This window comes from Aythya fuligula, chromosome 5 (assembly GCF_009819795.1).
Source record: "Aythya fuligula isolate bAytFul2 chromosome 5, bAytFul2.pri, whole genome shotgun sequence".
NCBI lineage: Eukaryota > Metazoa > Chordata > Aves > Anseriformes > Anatidae > Aythya > Aythya fuligula.
In genome coordinates, this window is record NC_045563.1 from 38,985,447 (window position 1) to 39,001,716 (window position 16,270).

At 37.0% G+C, this 16,270-nt stretch overlaps 1 protein-coding gene across 1 annotated transcript; it reads left to right on the plus strand.

Moving 5' to 3' along the window:
* The first annotated feature begins 554 nt into the window (after window positions 1-554).
* Window positions 555-10,887, plus strand: EMC7 (ER membrane protein complex subunit 7). Its single transcript, XM_032188734.1, has 5 exons — window positions 555-814; window positions 3,488-3,607; window positions 5,568-5,706; window positions 6,225-6,305; window positions 8,400-10,887. Exons 1-5 carry the CDS (start codon window positions 570-572, stop codon window positions 8,550-8,552), a joined length of 738 nt encoding a protein of 245 aa, XP_032044625.1. The 5' UTR covers window positions 555-569; the 3' UTR covers window positions 8,553-10,887.
* Window positions 10,888-16,270: the final 5,383 nt, after the last annotated feature.

Here is a 16,270-nt window from a genome sequence, read left to right on the forward strand (position 1 = left end):
TATTTTCCCGGGGGAGAGGTGCTTGACTCAAGCTGTAGCAAAATTTAACTTAAAGCTAAAATGTGTTAATTCTGGATAGGCCCCTCTATAACCGAAGATGCACCCACTCAGTGTGTGTTGTGTTCTTTTATTTGACATTTGTGTCCTGCCACACTTTTAGTAGCAAATTATCTCAGCCTTTGTTTTACTCATAAACTGGAAAAGGAAAAGAACAAAAAAAAAAAAAAAAAAAAGGCTGCGCGTCCACCCTCGCCGCAGTGACTCGCGCGGTGGGCAGGGTGTGAGGGCGCCTCACGCAGAGCCCGCCCTGGAGGCGGCGCTGACTGAGGGGATGGCGCCCGCCCCCTCCGCTCGGCCCGCAGCTCGCTCGCTCCTATTGGTCAGTGCTCCTGACGCAAAGTGCCGGCGCCTCACTCTCCTGTGTGCGCAAGCGCGCGGCGTCCGCCCTCTTTCCCCGCTGCCCGTTGCGCACGCGCAGTGAGCTGACCGCCCGGCTCTCCGTGCGTATAGCCTTGGGGCCGCGTCGCGTCGCGCTCTGCGCATGCGCCTCGGTGGCGGTGGCGGTGGCGATGGCGGCCCCGGCGGCCATGTCGGGCGCGGTGCCGCTGGCGCTGCTGTGGCTGTTGGCGTCGCCGCTGCTCCGCGGCGCCGGGGGCTCGGAGGCGGTCGGGGCGGCGGAGCCGGTGGGCGGCGCGGGCCCTGGGGAGCGGTTTAAGATCGAGGGCCGGGCCGTGGTGCCGGGGGTGAAGCCCCAGGACTGGATCGCGGGGGCCCGAGTGCTCGTGGACGGGGAGGAGCACGTCGGCTTTCTCAAGTGAGCGCCGGGGCAGGGGCAGGGGGAGGGCCGGGGGCCGGGGGCCGGCCGCGACATGGCGGCGGCGGGGCCCGGAGCGGCCTCCCCGGCCCTGCTGGCGCGGCTGCTGCCCCCCGCCGGGGCCTGGGCTGCGGCCGCTGGTCGGGGGCTGAGGCCGTTGGCTCCTGAGGTATCAGGGACTGGAAGGGTTCAGGTGTGAAGAGCATCTCGGTGTTTAATGCAGATGGGTTGCTCTAAACTGTTCGGGATGCAGCTTCTGCAACTTCTTAAACACCCTTCTTAAAGCATCTATTTACTATGCAGAAATGTTTGTGGCAGAAGGTTGCAGCTGTAGTTATATGTTACAGCGCCTGTGAGCAGCCTTTCCACCGTACCAAAGAAAGATACTTAAAAGTGTATTTATAACGTATATGTCCTTCGTACGAGATGGTGCAGTCGCATTTGGAAGCTATAAAACGTCGCCTTACCTCACTCAGTTCAGGTAGCAGTGGATATATTCAGATTGCCTAAGGATCTGCAAATACTCAGACATAGAAAATGTTCTCAGGACTAAAAGTTAAATTCATTTCACAGTTTTAACAGTAAAAGCTAATTCTAAAATCTAATCTTTTTTTTTGTTTTGTTTTGTTTTGTTTTTTAAATGCAGTATAATGCATTTTATTCTTAAATCATGTATAAAGTTGGGGAGGTTGACATGGAATTAGAGAGGTACTAGGTCATTAATATCGGTCACTTCTAATTATTCCCTCTGTAGTAAAAGTTATACTGAACTTTGACCATGTTGATAGGCTAACACAAAAAAATTTGCCCTGCGAAACTAACAGAATCTTGCTATGTAGCACCTGATAGATCAGTACAAACAAGTTGTAGGAGACTTACATTTTATTTATGTGTGATGGAGCTGATGAGTTGCCTGGAACTGATGACTTTCAAAATAATAGATTGGAACTGGAGTTGTCCAAAATACAAAGAAATAATCTTAGTTAAAAGCATACCATACTTATGACAGTGTAAACTAGTTATAAAGCTCTTTTAGTTATGTTCATTTGGTACAGTTATCTTATAATCTGATAAATCTATTGCTAAGAAAGAAAACAAAAAAATTAATGTTTGAGTTTTTCAATTTGATAAACGTATATGTAAACACTGGGCAAAAATAATAGTACCCTTTGGCTAAAAAGCTTTAATTTTCAATGTCGTGTTTTGTTTACTTGTAATAAGCAAATTATTATAAAATAATTTGCATTATCAGAGGATATATTTGTCACCATCACTCAGGCAAACTTTGATTTTTAAATGGATGTCAGTTCATTTATCACAAAGAGGGAAGTAACTACTTGGCATTATAAAGTTACTTCTAAATAACATTTTTATACATCTTACTGGTTTCCTCACTGTAGTGAATACTCAACTTTTTTCTTTCTAAAAATGGTAATATTTCATACCAATATATGAAATGAGGATTTGCCTTGCAGTGTAAATAAATCTCAATTTAAAACTGTATTTCAATTTTATCACAATCATATTGTATAGAATGGAAAAAATAAAAGGGAATTCCCAGGGAAAAAACCCTTAAAGCAGTTGCGAAAAAGATGATTACGCATTTTTAGTGGTTAAAACTATCACAAAGTATTAGATAAACCTACCTTCACATTACTGTTTATATGCTTCTGTGGGAAGTGATGTGCATCTTTGAGAGAGAACTGGTAGTGGCAGGAGGACAAAATTCACTTTTACGAGGGTTCATTTATTTGTTTGCTGACATGAGTTTCTTATGTGTTGGGTCTTCCTACTTTTTTTTTTTCTTTTTTTTCCCCTTTGAAGAACTTATTTGGTCTTAACTTTGAGTCATATTTTTAGGGGAAGTACCTTTTATGTTAATTTTAGAACAGTAGAGAACCCAAAGTTTTTCTTCTTGTAAGCTTCTGGAAAGCACGTAGGAGGAAACCTACAAGTTTTTGTACTTCAATTTGATGACAACTGGTGCTGAATCTTTCAAGTATCTTTTCTCTAATATTTTCACTGAATATTGAAGTTTCATATTTTAAAATAAAAGCAGTCTGTCTGAAAACCCCTTCTGTGTTCATGTTCAGAGCTCTTAGTTTCCTTTTTGTTGTCATAGCTTTCCAGCGTGGGCTAGTCCTAAAAGAAGCAATTAAAATTAAAAATCTCTATTTTGCAGTAAGGGCACAAACCGAGGGTTTTGTGCTTTGCAAATCATCTTTAATGTCTTCCCACACAATGTAGGATGTCAATTTGTTTTTTTGTTTTTACTTTTTTTTTTTTTTAAATTCCAGCAGAAGTATTGAAGCAAAGTAAACTTCATTGTATGTATTTTATCATTTGAATAAATGAAATTAATCATTTCAAATCTTACATAGACTTTTGAATTATTCTTCCAGCAAGACAATAGCTTAAGCACATGAAGAAATCTTTAATATGACTGGTAATTTCTGCTGTTGTTGTGGCCTGTGTTAATGATCTTCGGGGGCTTGATATTATGAGTGATGATCTATCTTAATTTTCCTTTTGGTCATTGTTACTATTTAAAGATTTATAGTATAAAGTGATAATTTACTTATTTTAAAAACAAACAAAAAGACAAACCACCCTTATGCATTGGTTGAAATTCATTGAAAATGTTGAAATTCAGTGGCAGTTATTTTTTTTCAGGACAGATGGAAGTTTTGTCGTTCATGACGTACCTTCAGGATCTTACGTAGTAGAAGTGGTATCTCCTGCTCATAAATTTGAGCCCGTTCGAGTTGACATAACTTCAAAAGGCAAAATGAGGTGAGCCTTTCCTGATTTGCTTCTGTATTGATCTAATGTGTGCATGACAGCACAGTGTAAAAAGTAGTGTAAACCGTACTGTTGATCCAGTGCTTGCATTTCAGACCATGTGTTTCAGCTTCTTTTAACACTGCTTCTAGAGTACATTTCTTAAAATCCAAACACTGGTTTCTTTTTTTCCTTTCCTATTCATGCCCTTAAAATAAGAAATAATGGATGGATTAAAAAGTACTTTTATTTGCTTTTGCTGTTTTTTTTCATGCAGCTATCCTAAAGTAAAATCTAGACAGATGTCAAGTAAACTACTGTATCTTTGAAATACTTTTTTATTTTCTGGTATGTGTTATGTCAACATTAGAAACAATGAAGGGCCAAGCTTGTTTGTAAACTCTAAAATATTTTTGTTACATCTCCATAAAATCCTTGCAATTACTGGCAAGTGCCAGTAGTTGCCTCTCTGCAGTGGTTATTCAACATTGTTAGCTTTTTTTTAATGTTATGACCAGATACTGAACAGCATGCAGTTACACATAATTAAGTAAGTCGTACAGAAATATGACTACCTGATCTAACAGGGGGCTTTTAGTTCAAATTAAGATGCTTGTAATTCATCTTATTTTGTATAGGCACATATGTGGTATCTTACTTGAAGTTTGTCTTTTTCAGTGTCTTATAAAAGATAAAGTTAAATTTTAGGAGTACAAAGGCCAATATGAACATAGCAGCAGCATTTTTAGGGGAGGTTAAAAACTGAAATCTCCAACTAAAATGAGAGTTAAGTGGTTTACATACAATAGCACAATTACTGCTTTTTTTTTTCCCAAACTTTATGATGTTCATATTTTGTTAGGTAGTATCACATTGACATCAATTATAATAAATAAGAAAAAAACAGGATAGTGTGTATAACCTCACTTTGCATTGCTTTGGTATCTGAGGAATGGAGGTAACAAATTTGACGTGAAGTAAATTGCTTGGATATGTTTGCAGAGCCAAAACATCAGTAGGCTTGACATCTCTATTAGTCAAATACATAGAAACTGTAATGAGGAATACAGTTGGGAAATGCATGAAAAAATGTGATATGTCAGTTGGGTTTTCTAAAGGGAAGTTCTGCCTTAAAAAAGAAAGTACTGAATTCTTTGAAGAGGCAACAGCATATAGAAAATATGTGGTTGATAACACCTATTGAAAATCTTAGATTTCTGGAGAATAAAACATAGCCATAAGGTAAGACATTCCTTCGCTGAATATTTGATTAAAACTTCAGAAAAAAATGAATTATTTCTCTTGTAATGGACTGAAGTAATCTCTGGAGTTGCACAAGGGGATAAGTATTTATAATATATTTATAAGTCATAAAAAATAGTTGAATAGTGACAAAATTAAATGATAGTACAAAGTTACTAGCTAAACTGCAGGTCTAACTCTGAAGAATTATGGAAAGACTTTACAAACTAATAGAAGGTTGGTAAAATTCTGGACAAAATTTAGTATTGTTAAATGCAAAGTGATGTGCTTAGAGAAAAGGTAGTATTAACTCCACATATAAACATTTGTTGCCCCTGAGCAAACAGTTCAGCTTAAGCTATGTTGTTCAAAGCTGTACTATACCTTGAAGTGGAGCTTTTTTTTCTTGCTTTTTACTAAGGGGAAAAAATATTTCGCAGAAATCATGTATGAACAAATAGTTCTGGTGTTTCTAATCCATAGGCCTGTTCTCCCATATGAAATTTTTCAGTGTGCTTAATAGCCTGGAAAAAAAAAATATCAAGTATTATTTGATATATTACTTGATACTGAGAGAAATCACTTTATGAAAAATGAAGTGTAGCTGACATTGCCTAGCAGATAGTTTTGTAGTCTGTTTTCAAAATCTTGTTTTGGAATATTGTTGTTATTATTTTGTTTTGTTAGAGATTGTGCATGTATTTCTAATTATCTATTATTTGTTCATTAGAGCAAGGTATGTGAATTACATCAAAACCTCTGAAGTTGTCAGGCTGCCATACCCACTCCAGATGAAATCTTCTGGACCTCCTTCATACTTCATAAAGAGAGAATCTTGGGGATGGACAGACTTCCTCATGAACCCTATGGTAGGTGCAAGCAGCACACAGGTGAAAAGCATGCTAATCTAATTCATCTAATCGTAGAATCATCTAATTCATTGAAATAGAGAGAATAAAGTAGAGAAAATGTGTACAGTTTGTTTTTCTGAGATGATTTTTTTTTTTTTTTTCCTTGTTTACAAAAGTTTTTCTATGACCTTTTCTTCCCTGGGTAGCTATTCTGTAATGTGTGTCCTCTGAAAATAGCCCATAGCCTGGTTCCTTTGACAACATGATGTTCTAGTTGGGTAGAGATGAACACATTGCAAGATTGTAATTATAACAGTTAAAAGACATAAACATTTACTTGAGTGCTCCAAGTTTGAAATCTGTTATATATAACTTCTGGTTTCTTCCCTGACAGTTGGATTACAGATACTGGTTTACTGACTCAGAATGCAATAGTTCTAGAATCTGGCTGTTTAGTTAAAAGCTTCACGTCAGGCTATCTAAAAATGTCTTGAGCAACACATACGCTGAAGAAATACTTACTGTTTTCTGTGTAGGTGGTGATGATGGTTCTTCCATTACTGATATTTGTGCTTTTGCCTAAAGTTGTCAACACCAGTGATCCTGATATGAGACGGGTAAGTAGATTCAATTGTTGCAGAGGTAAAGAACAAAGATAGTAAGATGTTAAGGTACAGGAAAGTGTTAGAAGCCAAAATTGGACTTCCAAGGATGTCTTAATGGAATCATGTATTAACTTAATGCAGTATTGATCTTAAAATAATGAGTTCTAGTATTTCTGGCTAATGAATTTGCTGTTAAATGACACAACACAAAATTAAGTTGGTTTGCACAGCTTTGAAAGCATTACAGCATGACTGGTGTTTTCCAAAGTTTGTTTAAAGCTATAAATACGACTTTTCAAAGACTATTTTTTCTATGAGTCTCCACTGTATTTTTTTTCACTATGTTTAAATCTAGCACATCATTTTTAGACACCATTTATTAAATGTCAGGTGTTTTATGAAGAATATGATGTGGGGTTCTCCTATCCATCAACCAAAACCACGTAGCTTACAAGACTGTTAAATCCAGATGTTACAGTAGTGTATATGATACAGAGTCTTAATGTAGTCATTAAATTATCTGATTTATTGTCCTTTCACCCTGCAAAATGCCGAATAGCAGAAGGCTAGGACAAAATGGAGATTCAAGGTGTTTGCTAAATCTTCTTTTATTTTTAGAAATATTACTTGTCTGTCTTGGGTGGCTGCTTTTTGAGGGTTTGGTTAATTTAAACTGTACTCTAAATGACCACTGTCTTCAGTAGTGCTTCATGGGTGTCTGGATCTTTTTTCTTTTCAATTTTTTTTCAATTAATATATATAAAAAAGCGCTATATAATGCACTTCTGGCTATAATTCTGATTTTTAAAAAAAAAAAAAAGATATGAAAATATGCCAGGTATCTGTGTCATGTTCTTCAAACCAAGTTGAACTTTGAAGCTGAATTTTTAAAAATTGTTTATTCCTAATTTTCTTCAACCAATCTAGTGGTGCATACAGACAGGCTGTTCTGATGATAAACAATGAGAAGTCCAATAGTTTAGTTCTTATTAGCTAACTGATATGATTTCTAAGGAGAAATTATAAGTTGAAGGAATCTTGCTTGTAATTTAAATTATCTTCAACGAACAAGAGAGAGTTTCTCAGAGCTCAGTTGTAATGTCATTCTCCACATGGCCATGTATTAAGTTATTAGGCATATGTACAACTTCAGTTTGTTTTGGAACTTGTATGATATTTTTCAGGTTAGCTTGTTTTTTCTTTATGGAATCAGCACAGTGCTCCTTATATATAAAGTTACTGATTTAGTAACTGCTTGCTGTAGAGGTGTTAAGTATAGATGTAGAGTAGACGTAATAGTAACAAAGGCTGCCATAACTGCTTTTGCTTTGTGCCTTAAAAACAGCTGTTTTCTGAATAATATTCTCAATAGTAACTAGAGCAAGAAGACAATCCCATGTTAAATTAGCAATTACTATAAGTGTTATCACATTCTGGATGTGTGGTTCAGCTGTTATATTCATTAAAAGCATTTCAATATTTGTTTAAATAAGTTGTCACATAGAGCCACTATGCTAAACTGTAAAGTTATGTTAAACTTAGCTAGCTATATGGTTTCATTAGCTGGTGGTATACACTAATAATTTGTTATTACAAAGTAGTACAATAAAAATAGCTAATTCCTTCAAACAAATTCTAAAATTTCTTTGAGGCTTGGCATAAATAGTACTAAATTGGGAAGGCAAAATTTAAAAACAGAAGCATGCAACATCTATGAAAACATGGATCTCAAAATCTAACTAAAAGTTTAAAATTTAAAATGGAAGAAAGTAATGGTGAAAATAAATGTTTTAACAATATTTTTTTGTCTTTGAGGGAAAAAGCGTTTTTTATTCTGATCGGTTGGTTGCCCTGTAAGGCTACTTAAGACATGGTTATTTTTTCTATACATCAGTGCTTTTAGTTTGGGGGTTTTATGTTTCTGTGTGTAGCTGGGCATTTGGCTGTGGTTGCATAAAAATATGTAGCAATGTGAACTTTGGAGGGCTGCAAATAGTAAAACAGTGTCTGAGAAGTTTTTACATCTTTGTGATATGATTTGATGCCATAGAAACGGCTAGCTAGAATTGCTACAAGCTCTTAAGGTTATCTAATCTCTTCATGCAGGAAATGGAGCAGTCAATGAACATGCTGAATTCTAACCATGAGCTGCCTGATGTCTCTGAGTTCATGACAAGACTGTTCTCTTCAAAATCTTCCAGCAAGTCTGGTAGCAGCAGCAGTAAAGCAGGGAAAAGTAGTTCTGGAAAAAGGAGGTAGTTATGTCCTCCTCCTAGGCCCAAGTTTGCACAACTGTTTATGTGGTATCATGTTTATTTGTCTTGAAATATCAAAAAGCCACTACTGTAAACTTGTATCAGGCACAAAATATGGTATGCTACAACTGTGGTGCGTAGCTTTTTTTTTTTTTTTTTTTTAAAGTCTATATAAGCTGCTTTGTACTTGACAGTAAGCAAAAGAGGACATGGCTTCAGTACTGTATATGTATAAAACTATTGGTAATACTGAATTAATTATAATGCTCTGTAGAGAATGATATAAATTATATGATGTCTAAACAGTAATTAATGTCTCAATTGCAAGACAATGTAAAAAAAAATAGAAGTGGAGTTCAGTGTTAAGATGGCTTTAATGTTTTATATTTTTTGTTGATTTGTGAAATGAACAAAACCTCCTTTCAAAATTGAGTTGTGGGTTTATTAAGTAATCTGCTCAGCCTGCCAGGCGTTACATATAAAATCATTTTATTTTTACATTGCTGTCTGTATACTTCAGTATAAGGGCTTGCCACTTTTACTGCTCAGTTTTACTCTTCCCTTTTACTTTCTATGAGCATTTCTTCAGGAGGAAAAAAAGGAGGGCCTACTTTTCTCAGAGGTTTTCTGAGTTCCATCAAGTTAATTACGAAGGCCTGGTATCCATATACCATAACAAATGTTTAACTTAGCATTTTCCTTTCTAAACCGTGTGTATCACATCTACAACACCTGGTTCTTACTGTTTTCTGTGTCCTGTGCATTAATCTTATCACTGGTATTTGTGGCCAAATGGAGAACAAAATTGGAAAAAAAAAAAAAAAAATTGTAGTGTGGGAAGGTAAGTCCTAGTCATTTTTTAAAATTGTTACAAAGCATATGGCTGTCTTTCTAGGAATGCAAAGTCTGGTAAAGCTTTGTTCTTCAGGAATTCCTCTTTTGTCTGTACTGTCTTTTTGAGCTACCCGGTAACTTTAGGGAAGTTGAAAAACTAGTCGTTTTCCATTACGTTAATGTTTTGCAAATTAAAAAGACAGCAGCACCTGTTATACCTCACTAACAACTTTCTTTTTACATAAATACTGTACTTGTTGATTTTTACATTAGCTAACTTTTTAGGTAAAAGTATCCGTGCCGTATGGATGATGTGTTATCTGATGCCAGAAATGGTATTTAACATTGACCTAAAACATACCTTAAACAAAATCAATTTTAATGCATTTATTTGTTCTGAGGTTCTTAAACACAAGCCAGTTAGGGCTATAAATTGTCTTAGAATACATAGTTAAAATTAAAAGCATGCTGTGAAATGTAAAAGTTGCAATAGAGTAACTCCTGTTTATATGATGAAGTCAACTTTGAAGATGTCAGAGAAATAAACCAATGTTGTTTTTTGGGTAATGAAATCCTTGGCTGTGGATGTTTCACAAGCAGACAAGCTTATTATGAAAAGGAGGAGGGCGTGCTCCCTCAGGTTGGACTGGGTAATCCTGCTGCCAGCTGTATACAAGCTCTGGTATTTCTAAAATTTTTGCCTTTTGTTGACATAGCAGAAAATGGTCTATCTTTCTGCTGGAATTTGGTTACGCTTTAGTGAGCTAAGTTGACTCACAGAAGGATCAAAGAAATGCCAGAGCCTGCAGAAAGTAAGCACTGGAGGCATGCAGTCAGAAGCAGTAACCATCCTGTGTTTATGGCAGTGCATGTGAGTCGTTAAATCAGCTCTCTGCCTCTCAAGAATTCATAACTTAAGAGCTCATTTAGCTGTATTCTGAATGAGTGGGCAACTCTGAACGAGTTCTGACAGGCTGTGTAGAAGGGAGAGGAGACACTCTGCTGAAGGCTGTTTAAGCTATTAATCATTTGTATAAGATAGCCTGGGAGGTGTTTAGAACAGTTTGAAATAATTTTATTAATGACTTCATCAAAGATTGTGTCCATTCTCCACACACAAGGAAGACATGTAATGTATAGATATCTAACATCACTGTTTTAAACAATGAAAACATTTGGTTGTGCTTTGTATCTTTTTGATGAGATGGGGATGATAATTGTTAATGGGGTATATTTGGGGGGTTTGGGTTTGTTGGTTCTTCTTTTTGAAGAGAAAGGCTGTTTTGCTGTTCAGATTTGTGTTTGTGAAGAGGACTTAAACTCTAGAAACTAGTATATTAGGTCCTGCTGCATCTGTCGGGCTTTGTGCTGATGTTTAAAAACCATCTGTGTTAAGCGCAAGAGGCTTGTCTTACAAAAGTTGCGGTAAATTTAGTAATGTGTATCAGATACTCAAATGGTATGGTTATGAGATTACCAGAGAAAATCCAATAATCCAATCTTAAGAAGCACCTTTATTAAGCATTTATATGTACAAAGAGCTACATACTTATTAAAGCAACCTTTTTAAGTAACTACATGTCAAGATTTCCAAAGGCATCTATGCAATTTAAGTACATATACTTTGCCAATTTAGTAGAAAGCATGCATCACCAAGATCCATTTAAGTATCTTCACTTGGTGGTTGTTAATGGACATTTAGTTGCATGCAGATTGTGTGTGATCAGCCACTGTGATTACCTCAGATATTGTCTAGTGCTTCCTGTATAATTTGGAAAGGAAACAAAGTAAAGGATTTTTCCGAACAGTGGACACTGGTGTAGCTGAGAGGTCTTGGGAAATACATTTTAGAGCTCTGAAAATGTAATGGTAAAATTTTAAATCTTCAATAAACAAGGATCTCCCAGTGAAATGGGGGAAGCAAGAGGACTAAGGAGAATCCTGAAGCCAAAATACTATTTTGAGAGACTCTCAGAGACTCTTGCTTTTTCACCGTGATCTATTGTCCAGTTACCATCCTTTGCATCTAGAAACTTATCAACATAAGCTATGCTCCTGTATGGAAACTGTCAACCATAATACCTGCAATTATTCTGTGGAAAACTAGTGGTGGAGTTTTGTTGGGTTTGTGGGTGGGTTTGTTGGGTTTCTTTGGTTTGTTTTACATTTTGCAGGATACTTTATAGTCATCTCTATTTCTTTTTTAATGAGTTGTCCTAATTGTATTGTGCTTTCTGACAATAAGGAAGGAAAGGAAAAAAAAATTAAATGAATAATTATTACTTTACTAAAATCACGTAAGTATGCTGGTAGCGTCAGGGCCACTTGCAATACTGAACATTAATTTTCTCTTTTTTAATTAACTAGATTTCAAGTTCTCTTTTTTTGGTCTACAAATGTTTGCCTGGAACAACTTCTGTTCCTGCTGTACTCTCCAGAATGCGTGGAGACTGCCTTTCTGGAGTTGTTCTTTGCCTTTGGTAAACTCCCAAACGTATCCATCATAAAAAAGTACAATATTTCCAGGATCTTACACTCACAACATTGTCTGTAGGAATAGAATGCAGTTTTAGTCTGTTTTCAGGTTAAGCTGTTAGGCTCCTTGAGGTCACAGTATTATTTTTTGTTATTCTTGTTTCAAAATCTGTCATGAAATTATGAATCCTGAATCATATATCATAAGAAATATTTAAGATTCTTCAGGAAAAAACCTGTCTACTTTTAAAACCACATTATTCCTTGAAATTATGCTGACGGTGAGCCTTGTGCAGTGCTTTGTTTCCTGTAAAGTTTTGAAGATTTAATGACAACATAATTTTCTCTGTAAGTGGAACTTAGCTAGTTAGCTCTTTTATTGATGATGCACAAAACAGATTACAGTTGAGCTCATTTTTATTAGGTATTTGGTTCTGCATGGCTGATAGGAATAAAAATTAATTAAAGATTGTCATTCAGTCAAGGGCAAATAGTAGTGAATATGCAACAGAAAGAAAGCTTTTCGTGGTATTTTTTGACCAAAATTGGATTTTGAACAGATTCTTTAAAACTGAATACAAACATTAAAAAGTAATATTAAAATGTGAAATTTGTTGAAAACAGTCCAAGAAAGAGTAAAAAGACTTTTCAAGCAGTATTTTCAGTTTAAAACATTAGAATGTTCTCAGAAGCTCTCTGGTTTCTTTTTAAAAATCTTCTCTTTTGCTCTCTGATATATGCAGGTGTAGCATTGAGTTGGAGAAGGGAGAACAGGACATCCAAACTCCGCTGATCTGTAGGACACACATCATGCAGATGCAAGGAGAATCCTGTTAAATACTCAGTAACATTTCCCATTCATGGAATCAGAACGAAATAAAATTTTGAACATTCTTACTAATTTTGGGGAGTGGGAAGGAGCATTTCATTTCCTGTTTTTCTTTATTTTTCACTGGTGTGGATCAATTTCTTGATTATTCACAGGTGTAGATCAGATTGCTTCAGTTTGGCAGGTGGGAAATGTATGAGCTGCAGTAATAAAAATCTAATTTCTTGACTATCATAGTTGAAAACCTTGAGAATGAGGAATGCCCAAAGAAGTTTGGGATCAAGATTAAGCCTTCTAAAGAGGTTACATTTTTTTTTTTCAGCACTAAATACTGTTATACAAAGAGGAGGACCTCGGATGAGAGGTGGAGCAGTTATTAAGACTAACAGTGGAATATGTGCAGCATCCATTGTCATATTTATCAACAACATTCAGAGAATTGAACCACAGTGTATGTGATTGAAGTATTCAGGTGGTTCTTTCATGAAAATAATTTCTGCTTGTAGCATTGCAAGGGCCCCTGACGTAAGAAGTCATTTGAATCTAGAGATGGCTGGCAAATATTCTTTGAGAAACATCGTGTAATCCTCTCATCATTTTTGGATTTGAATTGTAGTGTTGATACTCTTTTGGTTCGGTTTGTTTTCCTGCTGTTTCTCTTCATGTAGTATTTACACAGAGGTTTTTCACTTGCATTTGCCCTTCATTTTTATGAGCACAAGGGTCATGTTTAAATTGTGTAGCAAATTCTATTCAGCTGATGCTGGCAGAAGTAATTGTATACATCACTTATGCTTTCAAGTGCTTCAGTGGTAGCAGCCAATTATTTCTATCACCAGGTAGCCAGCTGGTGGGGGAGAGGTCATTTGTCCTGGAAAGATGCAATCAAATTGCTGTGATTTCTTTGTAAGGTGTCTGAAGCTTATTTTATCATAGTTTTTTTTTTTCAAACACTTAAGTGTATCCCGAGGAAAGTATCAGGAAGATACAGTGTCAGCCACAGTTTGCTGAAAATATTAACAAAATAAATTTAGAGTTTTTCCTATTAGGGGGAAAAAAAAAAAAAAAGGAAAAAGCCCTGTGGGCCTGGCCTGGATTCACTAAAAATGGCATGAAATATCATGCCATTTAAATATCATGAAAGTAATCTGGTTTCAGCCCACTGTATTAGTATTACATGGGAAAGAAACGCACCTGAAAAATTCTGCCATTCTTAAATCCCTATTACAAGAAACTTGCATGCAGTCCTTCATTAATTATGTCATGTAGTTGGTTTGAGGCAAGTGAAATCTGCAATAATTCCAGGAGAGACTGCGCATCCATGAAGGTGACTGTGGAGTCATTAATGTGGTATAAAATCACAGAATGCTTTGGGTTGGAAGGGACCTTAAAGACCACCCACTTCCACCCCCATGCCATGGGCAGGACACCTCCCACCAGACCAGGCTGCCCAAAGCCCATCCAGCCTGGCCTTGAGCACCTCCAGGGATGGGGCATCCACAACTTCTCTGGGCAACCTCCTCCAGTGCCTCACCACCCTCTGAGTAAAGAATTTCTTTCTAATGCCTAATCTAAATCTACCCTCTTTTAGCTTAAAGCCATTAGCCCTTGTCCTATCACTGCACTCCCTGACAAAAAAGTCCCTCCCCAGCTTTCCTCCAGGACACCTTTAGGCCCTGGAAGGCCGATAAGGTCTACCCAGATTCTTCAAGCTGTACAACACCAACTCCCTCAGCATATCTTCGCAGGAGAGGTGCTCCAGCCCCTTGATCATCTTTGTGGCCCTCCTCTGGACTCGTTCTAATACTTCCATGCCCTCATGCTGAAGCAGTGCTCCAGGTGGGGTCTCAGGAGGACAGAGTAGAAGGAGAGAATCACCTCCCTTGACCTGCTGGCCATGCTTTTTTTGATGCAGCCCAGGATGCAAGTGCATGTTGCCAGCTCATGTCAAGCTTCTCATCAATCAAACCCCTGTGTGTGTGTGTATATATATATATATATATATTTTTTTTTTTTTTCTGGGCTCATCAAATTGAGAATTTCCTTTATTTAAAGCCTGAATTACATTCTGAAGCATTCCTTTTGTAGTCTTCCCAATCATTTACTGTGATGGTATATTTCTCTATATGAAAAGCTCCTCCTTTTTTTTTCTTTTTTCCCCAGGCTATGCTACTTCAGTTGTAAGGTTGCTAGAGAGCAACAGAAGTCAGAATCTCTCTGGAAATGAAATGGTTGCCATGACAATGCTCCCAGCTGCTTCTTGCCCCAGATGAGAAAATCATTTTTAGACTCCTATATTACAAGGTTAGGCTACAACATTTTAAACAATACAGCTAATTGATTCAAATCAAAGATCAATGCATTGCTTGCTAAAAATCTTTTGGCTGACATTCAGCTAAAATTGTTGAATAAAGTATGTTTTGTTACATACTGTTAATTTAGCTGTTCAGGGTTTTTTTATTATTGTTGTTTGGTTTTGATCAGATATCTGAGGTAAAATTGGTGTGTTGACAACAAGAATTTCATCTTACTGAATTTACTAAACGTCTGTAGTAATAGTAGAAATTATCCCAAAAGAGAAGTTGACTGATACTTAGATAAGTGTTTAATGTATGACTGAGTTTGAATAATATTTTGTGATGTGCCAAAGTTGGATCAAACCTGAAATGCTGGATGTTTCTACTGTTTATTATCACTGAAGTCCAGACAATTGATCACAGAAATACTGGTTGCTGGGAACTTCTGATGGTCTCTAGTCAACTTCACTTTGACTGGGATCATCAGCAACACTAGCTTAGGTCTGTCATGCTGTGTCTAGCCAGTCTTAAAAACTTCTAAGCTTGGAGACTTCACAACCTGTCTGAGAAAGCTGTTCCTGTGCTGCGCTCCTCCTGATGATCAAGGTTTCCTAAATGACCAATATGAATCTCCTTTGTAACCTACTACTGGGTAATTCCTTAGTGTCTTCATTGTCTGGCTAAACAAGCCCAGCTCTTTAAACCTCTTGTTGTAGGTTGTATTCTTGGCCCTTGACCATCTTGGTACCCTTCGCTGGATCCTCTCCAGTTTCCAAGCATTTCTTATGAACTGGACACAGTATTCCAGGCATGGGCTTTCTATTCCAGGGGTAGAGAGGGATAATAATTTTCCTTTGTCTTTTATGCTGCTTATACTGTGACTCATGGTTTGCCTTATTCAGGATGAGAGCATGCTGGTTCACAGACACTAGGTGTTGAGTGTAGTTCCTTGGTCTTTCATGTGGTGCAAGACTCCTACTCAAGTAGTGAGTTATCAGTTCTTACTGGTAATTAGGCTTGCACCACTCTGCATAGAACTTTGTTCTTCCTGTTTTTTTTTTGTTGGCCACTTTGAAGTCTATCATTGTTCCTCTGGACTGAAGTTCTACCATCTATTATGTTAGCATCATCCCCAATTTTTCTTAGGCTGTGTGCTGTCAGATCATCTAGTTCACTGATAAAGATAATGAACAGTATGAACCCGACTATCAACTCGATGATGGATTTGGATGTATTCTTCAAGTTACGTTCTAATTCATTGTTTTTGTTAAAAGCAAATCGATTCAG

Excerpts from the sequence above, each read along its gene's own strand:
- EMC7 (XM_032188734.1), top strand. The coding sequence starts at position 570 with ATGGCGGCCCCGGCGGCCATGTCGGGCGCGGTGCCGCTGGCGCTGCTG. Across the intron at positions 3,608-5,567 it reads ACTTCAAAAGGCAAAATGAG|AGCAAGGTATGTGAATTACA; the intron begins GTGAGCCTTTCC and ends TTTGTTCATTAG. Across the intron at positions 6,306-8,399 it reads GTGATCCTGATATGAGACGG|GAAATGGAGCAGTCAATGAA; the intron begins GTAAGTAGATTC and ends CTCTTCATGCAG.